The sequence below is a fragment of the Ostrinia nubilalis genome, chromosome 18 (assembly GCF_963855985.1).
Source record: "Ostrinia nubilalis chromosome 18, ilOstNubi1.1, whole genome shotgun sequence".
Taxonomy (NCBI): domain Eukaryota; kingdom Metazoa; phylum Arthropoda; class Insecta; order Lepidoptera; family Crambidae; genus Ostrinia; species Ostrinia nubilalis.
Window position 1 is genome coordinate 9,940,899 of NC_087105.1, and position 18,047 is coordinate 9,958,945.

Sequence of the window (18,047 nt, forward strand, 5' to 3'; positions counted from 1 at the left end):
CGTGAAGGTATACTGTGGTTAATTAATAGTAAGCTTGCAAAATCTGAAGAAGTAATTTGGAAACAACCAAAAGATGAATAAAATAAGCAATGGCGAGCTTAATTTTCATTTCATAGATTCGTAAAAGGTTGTACCTACCTACAAATTAGCGGCAGTACATCAAAATACCGCAACAGTATTTCAGTGTTTTGTCTCATTGGGTTCGAGCCCCTGAATAATAAAAACACCCCGAAATGTCTATTTTTATTTATTTTGTTGTTTTTTGTAAGGCTGAATATCAGCGTCGAGGTACTTCGTGCATATTCTGAGCGAGGACCTGTTTGGTACAATTTTATTTTGAGTTTTAATTTGTAATTTTATTGTGTTGTGCCAAATAAACATTTAATCATTTATTTAAGTCATATTTGACTAATTTTATACACATTCTACAAACAAACTTAGCTAAAGTCAAACGCGAATCGCTATGTTCCAGCACTATGTCCACCGACCCCGCATAACAGTTCCCATGTTCACAATATGCAATGCAACTTCAGTTTTTCTGTTTCGCCTAATCGGTCACTAGTTTCGTAACTTATTGTGTGCAAGCGCAGCATTGTTAGTGTTCTCTTGATAAGGGTTGTCACTTTACTACTAACTTATAGACATATCTGGGGATAGTGATAGAAGTAAATGCAGAGTTATTTTTATTGCCAAGCTTTATTATAATTTTCTTTATCTACAGATAATATTTCATTTACATTGTAGGTACAACCACTAAAAATTCTGGCACCTACACGTCTCTGATAGAATCAGATAGACAAAACACTATCAGAATTATTACAAAATTTTTCTTTGGGACTAAGTTCCCAATAATCTCACCTGATGGTGAATTATGATGATCTTAGAGTTAGAGAGCACGCTTGTTCAGGAAATATTTTTCATACGTTTCCTAATGAAGACTCTTAGGCTATCAGGCTTTAGATATGTATAGTATCATGTAGTAGATAGCATGCGTATGAGAGCGCCAAGCTAAAAACTCTCTCTCAGAGAGTTTCCTTGGCGGATGATAAACGGAGAAGTATTGGCATATAATATATCTCAGTTGGATATACGCGTGCGAGTAAATCATTGGGAAGGCCGAATAGAGCCAAAATATCGTAAAAAATATCGATTAGACCTCACACTCACAGGTTAACATGTGGCTGTGATAACCATCTAAGGTTTATTTGAAATAGTAGTTAACTCGATTAGCACCAGCTACCTAATTGTGTACTTAGATCTATCGCAACCTATTGAGTTTGAAGTACAAGTAGTGTACTTGTCCATACTTAGCCGTACATGATGAATATATTTTCACATGCTCAGATTGTCATATGAAAAGCTATCGTAGTTGTCTTTGAGATAAACAATTTAGTATTTACCTTGTTTATTGAACTGCATGACTCTACAATATTTTCGTTGTGCGTTCGAATTTATAAATTAATTAATTTTTTTTTGGTCTTATAGAATTGTACAATGGTTGTATCACAAATAACTAAACCACAACCCTAATATGATATCACGAGAAGTTCCTTTCGCAGCGAAGCGCGATGCGTGCAGTACCATAAAAGATCGCGGCAAAATATAGATTTCTTTGTTTCCTAACAAAAAGTACAGACAAGCACATCAAGCGAAACACTGGGTTCTTGTCTCGTTTTAATACAGGCTATTTTGCAACGAATGCGTATGTCTGTACTAAACTACCCGCATGAAAAGCAGTAAGCTGACTGTAGACTGTAGTGATTAATCTTTACACATATTTGTATTATTAAAGATGAATGAGATTTGAAGATTAATGGGTTCAGCTCTATTTCAAGCGGTTTTAAGAGCGATTATCACTTTCTTTCAGACTGTTCAACTTAAGTTTCACGACAGTTTTCAAGCTCTACCTACCTTTGGTTACTATTTTTTTGCAATTCCATAATCATCATTACCACCTTTAAAACTAAGCTTGATTCATGCAGGCTAGTCTGATCATTAATTTATAAAAAAAACGTCTATCCTTTGGTTATGGTGGTGGCTGTAAATTTTATTTTGAGTTTGGCAGTACATTGTCTTACTTTTTACTTTCATTCATATACACTTTAGCACTTTTTAAAGTGCTAGAGAAATCAGCTAAAGGGATGCTCTATCATATTTTGACAAAAAGAAACAATATATAGTCCAGTAGAATTAGCTTTTAAATCGGAAATAATTCCTACAAAAGATTTTATTGTTTTAATGGCTTCATTGGTTGCCCATTAAGACTCTCCTTAGTTTTCGACTTCGACGGAGTTGTGCTTAAGTGGTAGGGGCCCCCGAAAGAGGCATTTTTTCGGATTTCCGGTTATACCGCTTAAAGGACTTACCCTATCAAAAAGTGGTCTTTATGACGGTTGAAGGGCACTTAATCCTGCATTGAATAAGACCAAATTCATATGTTTTGGACAAACCGTTCTCGCGCTAAAGTTCGGCAAAGTAGAAAATATACGTATAATTAATGACCCTCTCCACGTCCAATGGTTTGTTACCCACAGGCTTCCAAGTCTTGAAAAGGGCCACCTCAACCAGTGTAACCCTATCAAGGCTTACGAGCTTGATGCGCCTATCCTTGTTCGTCCCAGCCGTTCCTTAACTGCGGTTGCTACACCTCTTCCTGGCACTCACCTGAACGACTCTGTGTTACCTACTGTGGCTGCCCCTCTTCCTTGTATCCTCATGCATGACTACGTTGCCTAGCCGTATGCCTGGTCTTAGGTTCGACGCCAAAAATCAACAACAACAAGTTCATATTAAAACGCTGAAGAGTTTTTTGTTTGTTTGTTTGAACGCGCTAATCTTAAGAATTACTAGTTTGATTGAAATCATTATTTTTGTGTTGAATAGCTCATACATTGAGGAAAGCTATAGGATATATACAATCACTCTACGACTAATAGAGGCGAAGCAGTAAAGAAAAATGTTGCAAGCACGGAAAATAGTATTTAAACTATTTTCACGCGTACAAAGTTGATTTTGTGGCGTCGAACCTTGGACCAGGCATATAGCTAAGCAATGCAATCGTACAGGAGGGTACAAGGAAGAGAGGCAGCCACATTAGGTAACACAGAGTCGTTCAGGAGAGTGTCAGGAAGAGGTGCAGCAACCGCAGTTAAGGAACGGCTGGGACGAACAAGGATAAGCGAATCAAACTCGTGAGCCTTGTTAGGGTTACACTGATTAAGGAGACCCTTTACAAGGCTTGGAAGCATGTGGGTAACAAGCCATTGGACGTGGAGAGGGTCATTAATTATACGTATATTTTTTACTTTGCCGAACTTTAGCGCGAGAACGGTTTGTCCAAAACATATGAATTTGGTCTTATTCAATGCAGGATTAAGTGCCCTTTAACCGTCATGAAGACCACTTTTCGATAGGGTAAGTCCTTTACGCGGTATAACCGGAAAACCGAAAAAACGCCGCTTTCGGGGGCCCCCACCACTTAAGCACAACTCCGTCGAAGTCGAAAACTTAGGAGAGTCTTAATGGGCAACCAATGAAGCCATTAAAGCAAAAAAATCTTTTGTAGGAATTATTTCCGATTTAATCAATTTTTGTGTTTAATTCTACTGGCCTAATAAGGTTTTAGTTAATCTTTAAGGACAATTTGTTTTATAAAAAAGTTGTGTGTTAAATAGAGACATTCAAAATTGTTTACCAACCACATACCGCACGTAAATATCGGTCGACAGTCAAGAAATCCTAAGATAATTGTGCCATGTCAACCGTAACAACAATAGCATAGTCTCGAACCTCGTCTCTCGATGGGAAGCTGTTAAGAAATCGGCCTAGATACACTACTGTATTATGTGCAAATGCACGAGGGTAGGCGTCTAATTGATATGTCTATTTACTTTATTTTACTCTAGTTAATGTACACGAAATTTAATGAACGCTTCAGTCTATAGTTGGGCTATCACGTGGGAAAATCTGATGGTTTCATCACTGAATACAATTACAGGACAAAGACCTATGAATGTTATAATAATGGTGCTCTATATTGAGAGAATGGCAGTCCTCTTTGATTCTAGTCGTAAATTCTCTCGGCAGATATAACAGTTTGTCAAATCTAAATAATGCACAAAGCGTTAATTAAACAGGGCAAAGAACCTTTTAAGTAGGTAGGTAAAGCAAAAGTAGTCTATTTTGAAATATTTATATGTATTTTCTTTGCCTCAATTTAAAGAACGTAAAGTAGGCTACCCACTAACTCAACCAGCGTAAAATGTTAATGAGATTCATCATCAATTCAAAAATGTGTAAAGCTAGTTTATGTTGTCACTACAATACCTTTCTCGTACATACGAGTAACCATAATCAAAGTCTACCAGCTACGCGGCCTGTAAAATTTACACGATTATTTGAAACAACTTTTCAGGCCAACGACAGCACAAATTATTATTTTATGAAATCTTGTTAAATAGAACAAAAAATCGAAAAAAATAACACAAATTGAACAATTCCAATCTCAGACTGCACTTGACCTTTGCAATGACTCTATGCGCGTGCGTTCATACTTCGAAAGTTTTGAAGGCCACAACAAAACCGCCGGTCAATGTTGCATTCGGTGAGAACTTTCTTTCACCTTAATAGCTTATTTCATGTATGGCACAGATAGGGTTTCTGATTTCTCGACTTATTTTTTTTCTCGAGTTTCGGGAATTCTCGAGGCCAAAGTCTCGAGTTTTCTCGGGTCTCGAGTCTTTTAATTATAACTGTTGAAATCGGTTGAAATGTAATAAAAACACGGGTTTTTATTAATGTTATAATGTGTCTGGGTTATAATCAATAATACTGTAAAGTTTCAACAAAATTCGTTCAGTAGTTTTTGCGTGAAAGAGTAACAAACATCCAGACATCCACACAAACTTTCGCATTTATAATATTAGTAGGATAATTATAACTTAGTAATTAACTAAAGGAACAAAAGTCATAAAGTCGCGTGTACTTTAAGGATTAATAACCATAAATATCTGGAGCTCCAATTGAATCACTTGTTTTCCAAAGAACACAAGTCCAAATTAATTGAAAAATTACGATAATAAACCTACATTTACAAACAAAAAAACTTTTAAATAAATTTTTAAACTTAATGATAACGACTTGAATAAACGTATTTACGAGTACCTAAACTAACAGATAGTTAACAAAAAAAAATCAGTATTTAAATCAGTCAGTTATACAAACATAATGAAATATAGCATACTCGTAGGTGAACATTATTAGTTTCGGTTAAGATCATTACTTGCAAATCAAATTAGTTAAAAAAAGGAAAGACTAGGCCAGTCTAAACGACGAGTTTTCTCGAGTTCGAGAAAGCTCGAGCAGAAACCCTAGGCACAGACCACGGAGTAACGGACGTGGCAAATTATCGTTTCGGATATGGCAAAAGTGGCGCGTTTTTATGGAGAATTTTGGCAGGTCCTGGAAAAGATTGAGAAAGCTGATTAACGGTTGTGATGCCTACATCTTTTTTAAACACAATGTTTTCTGATAAGGTTGAATTTTTATCTATCTTTCACTTATATTTTACTCGTATAATAGTCAATTTAAGTGTCACAGTATTGGTTTCATAAACATAATAAATAAGTAGGTCAGATGCACATTGCACAGCTATAAAGTGCTCGTAAGATCTAAGATCCGTCTTAAGACGAGAATGCTGCCTTTCGCTTTTCTTGTATGCCATAAAATGCACGTCCAATCGAGACCTCTTTGGGTATTCATTTTAATAAAAACTCGAAGATTTCTTTCGTGAAGCGTGAAGAGTAACACTTGACCGGCGATCCCTCAGTCAGGTAACAATCGCTTTTTGTTTTGATTGCATTTCCATGTTTGTTGTCTCGCTCTTTTCAACCGACTTCAAAAAAGGAGGAGGTTCTCAATTCGACCCGTATGTTTTTTTTTTTTTTCTATGTTTGTTACGCGATAACTCCGCCAATTATGAACCGATTTGAACAAATCTTTTTTCGGCGTATAGGTAATACCTCAAGGGTGGTCCCATTTAAATTTAATAATAGAAAAAACAACCCCCAAGGGTGGAAAATTGGGGATGAACTTTTTTATACGCAATATCTCCGCCGATTTATAAATCAATTTGAACGATTATTTTTTTGTTGAATAGGTATTATCAAAAGGGTGGTTTCATGCGAATTTGAAGAAAATATTTCACCCCTAAGGGTGGAAAATTGGGGATGAACTTTTTTATATGCAATATTTTTAATTTTTAGTTTTTTTTGTGTTCACGCATTTGAAGTCGGTTTTATTTTTTTAAAAAGGTAATTATTGTGAGCAATCTTTTTGTTGTTATGCGCCGAAAGATTGGATCGAAAAAAACTGCGTGTGCTACCAGTATCTGATGCTAAAGGTGTGTAAATGTAGGACGATGACACCACGGTGGATTGACATATCTATATATATAAAAGAAAGTCGTGTTAGTTACTCCACTTATAACTCAAGAACGGCTGAACCGATTTAGCTGAAAATTGTCAGGGAGGTAGTTTAGAGCCAGGAGAAGGACATAGGATACTTTTTATCCCGTTCGACAGCATTCCCGTGTGACTTGACATGAAACGTCAGTCACTATAAAACGTGGTATAACAAAAAAGAATCAGACTTGGAATAACAAAACGCAAATGACAGCTATGTAATGCCATTAAGGCGGAACAAAGTTCGCCGGGTCAGCTAGTTTTATATAAAAACACAAGTCTTTCATAGAATGAGTATGAAAATATCTACATCAAAGTGATGAAATGTTTTTGAACATAATTGGCTTAATTTCCTAGTCTACTTTTAGGCGTCTGAGATGTCTCTATCCACTCGACAACATCGATCCCTTTATTATCCTCCCAGAATATTATTTATTTTCAGACAAATAATGGTATTTGCTCGATATCTATCTAAAAATCCCAGGATCTCCGGATAAACAATATCAAACTCTTTTAATGCATCACATTACATAATTTTAAAATAATGCGCGTATTTTAATCTTGCAAGCCTAAATATTCGCATAAAAATTTATTGATCAAGTGAATTGGTACTTTAGACGCGCGTGCGCCCGCGCACGGTGAAAGTGAAAGATGAGTAAAGCAGGTGCCTACGTCATCGCATCCGACGCGAAAAGGAGATCCATCTCAATATCATATCTGTTTGTGTTGATTTGGGTGTTTTCTATGTCAAATATGTACCTAGGTACTTATGTATCTAACTATTTATATAGTAATTTCATCTTCATCAGTAATATCTACTGCATGAACACGATCCACTCTTATTTACTAGAGATAAATGGAGAGTTTGGCCTACACTTCAGTTCTCAGCCAAAAAATGATACTTATGTATGTATAAATTCGTTGTCTGGTAACTATTAATACTCTCATACTTAATTATCAGTCAACAGTGCATAAAATAATACAATTTTGAAACCAAATAGCACTTATTTTTAGGGGTCTCGCGGAAGACCATTTTCCTGGCATGCCCGTTTCGTTTTGTGTTGTTATTGTTTATAATTTGTGCTTACTGTGATCAATAAAGTCTCTTTCTTTCAATCTTCTTTTCTTTATTACAAATTGCATATAAGCTACAGTATTTAACTTAAAGTGTGATCGTTTATTAAAGCTAATTCTTAACCTTTTCTTTTTATAGTACACAGTAAAATTAAAATGTCCAATTTTATTTTTCTTACCACAAGCAAGTCCCAGACAGATGGAAATAAAATTTCGCCAATAATCTGTAAAAAAGAAATAAATTAGATTTGATACTAACGCGACGCTAAATCACTATAATCGTAATTTATTAAGTTATTTAATTTATCCTCGGACACTGGTACCGACAAAAATAAAAAATGGCCAGCCAAATAGCAATTAGCAGCTTTCGACATGCAATTAAGGCGTAATTATAAAATAAAAGTCTGTGAAAACAAAAGTGCAAGTTAGTTTTCAGCTTCATCATCTTAGCTAGAGTCACATTCACATCGTGCCGCTTACCTAGTTACTGCTTTGAGTTAAAATTAACAGTGTTAACAGACATAATAGCCTAAATTATGATAAACTAGAGGCGGCTTAGGGGTGGAGTTTCGTAAAATCCTTTCTTAGCGGATGCCTACGTCATAACATCTACCTGCATGGCAAATTTCAGCCCGATCCGTCCATCGGTTTGGGCTGTGCGTTGATAGATCACTATGTCAGTCAGTCAGTCAGTCACCTTTGAGTTTTATATGTATAGATGAATAGAACGGTATGTAACCTAGGCCTCTACAATAATACTTTTAAGCCCTGAAAACGACGTGTATCGATTTATGTGTCACCTTACGAGTCCTATTAATTTGATTAATAACTAATAAGTATACTCGTATTTGACTGTTTTTGCTATACGACGACCTTGTACGAAAGTGAGGACTAATTTAATACAATTTGTTACACAATGGACGTCGTACGACGAGTTACATTGTGTTGACAGGTGAATCACTTTCGCGATTGTCTGTAACAAATATTATTATGTTAAATAACTTTCTACTGTTGCAGACATTGTCCTACATTTTGGGTCGTAGAAATAAATTAAATTATATTATGACACTTACGTTAAAACAAAACTTAAGTGTTAAAATTTTAAATTAAGTTTAGACAGAGAGATTTTACAAGCGAATTGTTCTTAATACTAGAAACGAAGAGGTATTATTAGCTGATTATTGTTAATTAGTTAAACTAAAAAAATATTTCCTAATATAGTCAAGAACCGGATGTCTCATTCAAAGTAAAAAAAAACCTAAAAGTACCCACAATAAAATGCAATAATGGTTTCAAAGAACAGTTTCAAGTATGTCATAAAAACGGTCAATTCTTTGACACAAGTTGCAAGTACGTATAAGAGTAAGTAATTTCATCGGTCCGTATCAAATATCTATTGTGCGGACAATAGCCGCTCCGCTTTGTGCCGCAAAAACTTTACACTCCGATTGTTGTTCTTCCGAAAACAATTTTACTTGCAGACAACCGTTAATTATAGGAATTGAATTGCTTAACTGGCGGAAAAAATCTGCAAAGTAGGTACCTCTGTATTAACAATGTGCGAGTACATACACTTACTTACAACGTAGCGTTAAACAAATGCTGTTTTAAAATATTTTATTTTTATTTAAAATCTTTATTTATACACACTTTACACACACAAAAAAGCGGTACAAAAGGCGAACTTAATGTCATGTGGCATTCTATACCATCTAACTTTAGGCAAAACAGAGTAACTATTTGAGTAGGCGGTGCAAAATATGTACCTAGTACAATATTGAAATGTTTTACCTCTGGGGAGTGTGGATTCTCGAATTGTATGGAATGTTTGAAGCAAAAGTATTTTTTCCATAAATAACACTATAGGTACAGTCAGCGTCAAATAGTTCGTGACACCAAAAGTGGCCAAAAAGTTGACAATACAACCTTATTTTAATTGAATTAAAAACGTGTTCGATGCTGACTGTAAAGCAAAATGTGAAGGATCATTTTACTATGCATTTCAATATTTGGTTATCCTGGTTTCGTATTGTTCCAGGACGGCGCTTCAAGCTAAACTTTGTAGAACCTTATCTAGTTTTACTAAGAGCGATTGTGCGACAAAAATGTAGAGTCTGGTGTGCTGTCGTCTGTCCTATAGCTGGTCAATATCTTATATTAACTTTAACAAACGTTAAAAGTTTGTCAAACTCCATAAAAAAAGGGTTAAAGGTTATAGGTACGGTTAAAGTAAGGTGATGCAACTTACAATGAGGGTTTTCGCGATTGAAAAATCCGCCAAATGGCAATACGTAGACGGGAGGTCCAAATGCTGCATCAGCATGATTGGTGGATTTTGACATATCTGTCAATGTCATGTCAAAAATAACGTATTGCCATCTGGCGGATTTTTCAATCGCGAAAACCCTCATTGCGACAGTTTATTTTAGTCAATCTAACCCCCAAAGCGATTGTTGACTGTAACTCGATCTGGATTGGTGGTGTTCTGAGACGTGACACGGTTAAGTGTGGTTTGCTGTTCACATTGTGGTTGATGTTAAAATAACTACTTCATACATGTTATTAGGTAATTGTTACTCTAATATTGTGTGAATTGTAGAGACACTTAACTATTGTATTTACAAACCTTAGGTTATTTAACTTACCTATATTCTGGAAAACATTATTATTACAATCTTTGTAATGAAAAAGAGAGTTTGCTATTAAAGATTGGTTTTATGCAGTTCGTAGGTTACTTGCCGAGAAAAACATAGAATTACTGTGTCTTTAAGAGCGGACCTTATCTGTTTGAACAAAATTTTATAGAATCAAGTCTTACAAAAACTTGCGAAACCACACATGGTTTATGAAACAAGGTCATACAACTTTTAAACCGCGGAAAAACTAGCTCACATGCGTTAATACTTGAAAATTACCAAAGTTTGACCAATGTTTCCGTGGCTCAGTATGTCGAGCAATGATAAGTATCGTCCGAGTAAGGGATCGTGGCTTGATTGATCCTTGTTAGGCCAGAGATTTGACTTGACTTATCCTAATAGAGTAAGTAACAGTATTTTTCCAAGATTGAGTAATATTTGTCCAAGTCAAACATTTCGAGTGAAAAAACCTGTCCTAACAACTTGACTTACCTATATGACTATGTCCTATGTCCCTTAGATGGGACCGAGGGTGTCCAGAACAGACCTCGTTTTACCCCCGTTAGATATCATGTTAATAGTTAATAGATGCGTTTCACGGCATGAATATTTACGAATGTCAAAAACAGTAGTTTGTCCAGCGCTGTAGATTTTAACCAATGACGATAGATGGCGCTTTTTAGACGTCTTATTTATTTATTGAAATTTATTTGTCACATATCGTCATAAATTATAGCCTATATGTTAATCTGGGTTATAAACAATAATACTGTAAAGTTTCAACAAAATCCGTTCAGTAGTTTTTGCGTGAAAGAGTAACAGACATCCAGACATCCAGACATCCAGACATCCAGACATCCAGACATCCAGACATCCAGAAATCCAGACATCCAGAAATCCAGACATCCAGACATCCAGACATCCAGACATCCAGACATCCAAACTTTCGCCTTTATAATATTAGTAGGATGTAATTTTGTCGAACAATGTATGTGACTTTGTGTGTAGCAAACAAATATTTACATTACTTTGTTTTGTTTTGTTTGCAGTGTATAATGCGGCTGTCGCGATGAGGGTGTGCGCACGCGCAGTGGCGCTGTGGTGCGCGGTTGTGCTCGCCGCGCGCGTCGCCGGTTATACCGTCGACTGCAACCACGAGTATACTGACTGCGATACTGAACTCAGTGAGTACCAACCAAAAGGCTGGTTTTAGTGTCACGCGAACTGTCAGTGCAGATCGCTCCGCACAGCCGATTTGTATGAACTGCTAGGGAGCGGAGCGGTTCCTCCGGACCACATTACTCTAAAACGCTCCCTAGAAGTTCATACAGATTGGCCGTGCGGAGCGGGTCCGTACCGGACGGTCCGCGTGACACTAAAACCAGCCTTAGACAGATGCGAACAGTTTGACACACGATTAGTAAAGATACATAATAACAACAGTGGGCAAACTGGCCAAACAATAGGAGACGGAGACAAGCAAGACAAGAGACAATTACTATAATTGCCAATTCAGTATTTTTCAAGTGAGTTCTAACAGCTTAGGGCACAACCCTTCAGACAATGCCATAGGCGTCCTAAGATCGACGCAACGCATAGGTGCGGAATCATTATATTTTTTGGACAATTTAATTCAAATGTGCTATGTCCTTAACCAGGAGTGGGTGGGTCACTTGGGAATCAAATCCAGAACCTTCGAGTCAAAAGGCTAACTCTGTAACCATCTTACCAAACATTGAATTTAAAATCCACTCGTAAATAACTATGGTCAAACTGATAAATATTTGTGGCATCAACAGGAATGACTGCATATTTCAATCGTGCCTTTAACAGTACAATATTTGAGTCGTAGTACTAAAAAACAGCATCACGTCCATTTCGTCGACTTGTGAACTGCGCGTAAGGGTGGATATTCACTACAGCTGTGTGACAGAACGGCCGACCTAAGTTACAAAGAAAACTTTCATAACTGATAATGCCAAAAATTAGAAATAAACAACAATATTTTACATTTACCCATGAATAACAAAGCTACTATACACTATACAAGTACGTAGACTATGTATATGTATTTGAGGCAAATTAGATTTTGTGATCACTTCGCTTGTCCAAGGTCTGTCGTAATTAAATCAACACGCAGTTATAGGGCATTATAAGAAGACGGTACATGAACCTTGACATCTTCATTACAAAGTATAAAACAAAGTCACTATCCGCTGTCTGTCCCTATGTATGTATGCTTATTGATTATACTCGTATCTTTAAAACTACGCAACGGATTTTGATGCGGTTTTTTTTCTTAGATAGAGTGATTCAAGAGGAAGGTTTTTAAGTGAGTATAGTATTATTGTGCCTGTGCGAAGTACAGGAGAAGTACAGAAGTCTTATAAGTTGTAAAATAAAATAAATAAGTTATTTTGCAATGTTGTCCAATATGCCTGCTTCAGTACTTTCAAGCTCTCCAGTGGTCAGCCAACCTAAGAAACTTTTTTGCTGAGCACGCGCTGTGACGTATTGAGGACTTGGGTCGTCGAACTTTATGCCCAATGTTTTCGATCTGATAACAATAAATTAATTACAAACTATTTTAACGGGAGTTGCATACACAGTAGATATATGAGCTGCATACCTGCTCGCTTGGTGTGGCAATTAGTAAGGTCGGGTCAAAGTGATTTGTCAAAATATTTCCAGTGTCTAATTTATTGATCGAGTTGAAAGAACTTCGAACTACAGCTATACCAGATATAGAGACACAACTGATATTGTGTAAATAAAAAAACATGGGCACTTGCGCAAATACTCATGGATTTAGTACTGTAGTGGAATCTGGTAAGATAAATTCAATACAAAAATATAATAATTAAAGAGTAGGTTAATAAACACATATTTATTAAGTAACGTAAGTGCGCCTATTAACGACCCCCCAAAATTTGTATTCTATTACCGCCCTATTTTTCTTTCTTTCATAAAATACATAATAACAGGTTCCAGAAAACACGTTACCTAAAAAATATCTAGATATGTTTATTGACTATCAAAACGATTAAAGTTTGTGTTCGTAAATAACCAGTAAACGGAGTTATTTGACATTAAATGGGACGCGCCCGAAACGGACGCACTTTTCATACTGACGCGCTCCCAGCTACTTAAGGTGCACCTTGTTATTAATGAGCGATTTTAACACATTTAAAATGAGTATACCAACATGTTTTTGCATAACAATATTAATTCGTACTTTAGTTTCCTTAATAAACCCTCAATATAGCCCTCTCGCTGTATTTTTGTGGCTTAAATACAATTTTAAATAAGGGCGGTAATAGAAACACTTTTCATAATTTGGTTCCTAATAACGACCCATGGCGTTGTTAGAATTTTGATAAAGTTTTTTATTTTAGTATTTATATCTGTAACTACGCATTTAACCTCCATTTTGTTGTCTTGATCGATTCATAAGAATATTTCACATAATTAAATCAATTAACGCCATACGTTAATTGTCATAGGTTTGGCATAAAACTGCAATGAACATTAAAGAATATCTCTAATAATGTATGACAATAGATTTTATAAAAACCTGTTAAATTCTAATTAGTACCTATTTGATATAAAATAAAACCTAATAAAAATGATACTACACTGATCACTTCTTCATTAAAGTAGATATTTTAGCTGGTTACTGTTTTTTTTTACGGTCGCTAATAGAATAAAGTAATGTTCATACTTAATTCTATTACCGCCTCATAACTATAACGCCACCTGCGAAGACTTATAAGCCTGTATTTTGTATACAACTAACATTTTTGACATGACACCAAACCAATCATGCGTTATCACAACTACTATGTAACTTTTTAAGATATTTTGAATAATAAAAAAATATTTAAAATAATTATACAGACCGTGTCCATTGTCCATAGTTTAAATTAAAATACACAATTACACACAATTAAAATCAAAAACATAAGTCAAAAAGTAACTGAAAATTATAGTCAAATTAAAAATAAAAATAAAATATTAAAGAATATTTAATTTTATTAAAACTCAAAATAGTTTAAATAATGACCCCCACTACTCACCGGGTACCGCGTAATCAAGTATAATAGAGGAATTTATTATTCTACTATTTTTGCTTGATTTATTTATTTATTTTCGAGAAGCGTGTCTTTTCTCTTTTATAATAAAAAAAATAAATAAAAAAAATTGACTTGAAAAAAAAAACAAATTTAACTAAAACTAAAAGCAAAACAACGTCAAAAAATCAAGTGGTTCCCGAGCCTCTGAGCGGGAATCGAACCCGTGCCTCTTGGAATATACCCAATTGAAGAGCAATATTCTTAGCGGTCGGTAATAGAAACAGAAAAAACGTTAATAGAAACACACCTCGTCTATAGGTCGGTAATAGAAACAACTGCTTTTTCAGATTAAATTGCTATTTATTAATTATTGTGTGATTGAATACTAATTTTTACTACTTGAATTCAAAGATTACTTCATCATTGTTATAAATAAATTAAAGTGTCTTTTCTATCACCACGTCTTATATCTAATTTTCTAACGTTTATCCGAAGTGAGCTTAAACTGGCGGTAATAGGCGCATTTACGTTACATAGTTTGCTGTGTCATTAACACTAAGGGCCGGGTTGCACCATCTTAATTTAACTTTAAAAAACGTAAAACATCTGTCAAACTCCATACCTACAAAAAACACAGGTTTTCGTTAAAGTTAAAGTTATCGTTAGATAATGCGACTCAGCCTAAGGAATTTAATATTAATAACATTATTTAATTCAACATTGAATGTCCCATTGGCATTGGTATGATGAGGCTGGTATCGCATCTATATTTGTCTTATCCCATTCATAGTTACAGAGTAATTTACCCATTTTAAGCAGACAAAAAAATCTTGATTCAACCAACTGGATCGAATCGTCACGCAGAAAATCAATAAACGTTTTGGCTATTTATTTATCTTATACCTAACTCCTTTTTTTCTCGATTAACGTAACATCTATAATATCAGCGCATGCACCATTTTAAATGATCTACTGATTTTATTGTTTGCTTTTAGCTACTAGAGTGGTGATTAATAATAACGCGGCTGGTTTAGCTCGTCTCTGACAGAGTACATTGATCGATGAATATTTGATCTAGAGCATCGTTAGATTAAAGGCAATGGCCGACTGGATTTGGATGAAGCGCCAGTTGCAGCGGGTTTTAATCCCGCTGGGAGCTAATGCTTGTTCAATGACTATTTATACTTGGAGCTCTTTACTGTACTGTTACGGAACATTTATTATTTACTAGCTTTTAGCCCGCGGCTTCACCCGCGTGAAATTTTGTTTGTCACAGAAAAACTTTATAGCGCGGTTTGCGATTTCAAAAACCGGGAAAAAAACTATCCTATGTCCTTTCCTGGGACTCAAACTATCTCTTTGCCAAATTTCATCAAAATCAGTCAGAGTTACTTTCGCATTTATAATATTAGTATAGATTTACTGAAGCGTTGCGACATTGACCCCCTAAAGTGGGAAAAAACTGCTAGCCACCGTCTGGAGTGGAGGCGTCTGGTGCGCAAAAAAGTTAACGACTTCGAAGAGCAGCGGAAATCTGATCTTGACTCGAAGCGCGATGCTCTTAAAGCCAGACCAGCAGCGGCTATCACCTACAACTACATCAGCGGTGTCCTAACGTGTCGAGTGTCGACATTGTTCGCGCACGTTTACCAACAAGATTGGCTACTGTAGCCATGTGAGGGCACATGATAGGCCAGCCCAGCGTAGCCCTCGTATTGCGGACTAAAGGGATTTTGTCGCAGTTACCGTAGCCGAAAGCGGCTTGGGAGTATAGTATATAGATTTACTATACTATTACAAAAATTGCATGTGACTTTTTCAAGCTGCAATCTATTTCTGTACCAAAATTCAGCTATATCTATTCGGTACGTACAGATTTACATTCGCATTTGTAAATATTAGCTGGCATTTGTAATCGTGGAGCATTAGACATCAACGAGTTAGTACACTCGCTACTGTACCCATGTACTTGCTAGTCGTAGCAAATAGAGTGTACTCAGTCATCATTACTTCACTTTGGCCTGTCAGGCCATAGTACATTTTGCTACGAGTAACGTGCGATAAAGTGTGATTATAAAACAGTTGCCTAATCCGAAAGGGATCTATTCATAAATGAACTACTTTTACTGTTTATGAAAATATTCAGCGTTTTTTGTCAATATTTTTCCCTGAAACCTTAAATCTCAAAGTAAGTTAGTTGTTTTTCAACCTGAGAGAATCTTTCTGCGTTTGGCATCGTTATCGTTCTAAAAATTACCCTGAATAAGGTAGGTAATTAAGATTTGCTTACCCTTACCTATCAAACGGTATTTTGTCGGTTAATACCTATCAACAACGTTACTTAAAATAAATCTAAAAGCTCGCCACTGATTACTAAAGATTAGCGATCGTACAATAAGTAATTAAGGTTAAAGTATGGATGTATTAGATGTATACTCACATCCGCGACATGGATGGACATGACATTCGCATTACTAATACAGTTAAGAACAAGTTCTTAAGTTAACAGAAGAGTTAACATGTTTTAAACTACGTGTACCGTTTGTTTCTTAGGTCCGGATGAAGCTAAACTTTAAACTTGATTTAAAAGCTCTTGATTGGTTGAATGTCAAAATATTGAAAACCTTTTAAGTTCATATTCATTTTAGTGTAATAAAGTATGCCTTATTTGGTTGTTTTTAATTACAAAATATTAAATAAGTAATTGCCATTTGGCTATGATTTCATGGTAACGTTTAACTCATGGCCTTGCTGTCTTGTTATGCTCGTAGGCCATCACTAGCATTAAAAAAAATATTTTACTTTTCGATTGTTACATTATTTATAACACTTGAGTAAACGTTTAGTTTTACAACTCTAAAGTCGTTTAATTTAACAAATAACAAAGCAGGCTGTTGAAATAACAAAAAAACTTTTCATAACCGCCTATTCATAGCTACAAATCATTTGACTCACCCGAAATATATCTTCTAATGAGTCAATGAAGTTCTCAAAGGGACTTCTCCGAAATGGAGGCACCGTTTATGTCGAAAAAGGTTTTTTTTGCCTTCTTGCGGCCAAAGCGTCTGTTCGACCGTGGTCAATACAGACCTCAGAATATAGATTTTTGTAGCAAAATCACTCTTATTACAACTGCGTAAGAACCCTGTGTTTAGATTGATGGGGTGTCTGTATTTAAGCGTTGTGTCTAAACACGTTTTTGACATTACGAGGGATGAGTTAGTATGGATATGCTCTTGGTAATATAAAAAATATAGTAAAAATTATACCATACAATCGCCTTGGTCTAAGGGCTATATTTCACCGGGACACCATGGCGGCGCAACCAGTCGCCGGCTACCAACAAAATGTATGCAGCTTTGCGCAACCAAACGGACACCAGGTGAGTAACTCTCTATAGAGCTGCATACATTTTGTTGGTAGCCGGCGACTGGTTGCGCCGCCATGGTGTCCCGGTGAAATATAGCCCTAAGGGTCTTTAACTATAACAAACGTCAAAATCTGACAAACTTAATACAAAAAACACACCGGTTATCGTTACAGTTACAGGTAAAGTTAGGTGGTGCAACTGAGCCTAACATTTTATTTGTTATAAGATGCTGGTTTGTAAAAAATAGCGTCACAGGTATTTCACCTCACATAAATGAATAAATTAATTTTTATTACATGCAATTACCATCATCGTCTTGTGATTGAGAACAGATAGGAGAATGTATGTCAAGAATTTTAGATGCAAAATAATGAAGACTATTGTGTGTTAATATTTGAAAACACTTAACAGATTTACGAGTATACGAATCCGC

At 35.7% G+C, this 18,047-nt stretch overlaps 1 protein-coding gene across 1 annotated transcript in view; it reads left to right on the forward strand.

Moving 5' to 3' along the window:
- The window catches only part of LOC135080893 (putative epidermal cell surface receptor), a 56,032-nt gene that overhangs the window by 11,781 nt on the left and 26,204 nt on the right, over window positions 1-18,047 (forward strand). Inside the window, exon 2 of the mRNA XM_063975622.1 lies at window positions 11,221-11,355. Within this exon, the coding sequence (XP_063831692.1) occupies window positions 11,241-11,355 (115 nt within the window). The 5' untranslated portion in view covers window positions 11,221-11,240. The remainder of the gene's footprint in view (window positions 1-11,220; window positions 11,356-18,047) is intronic.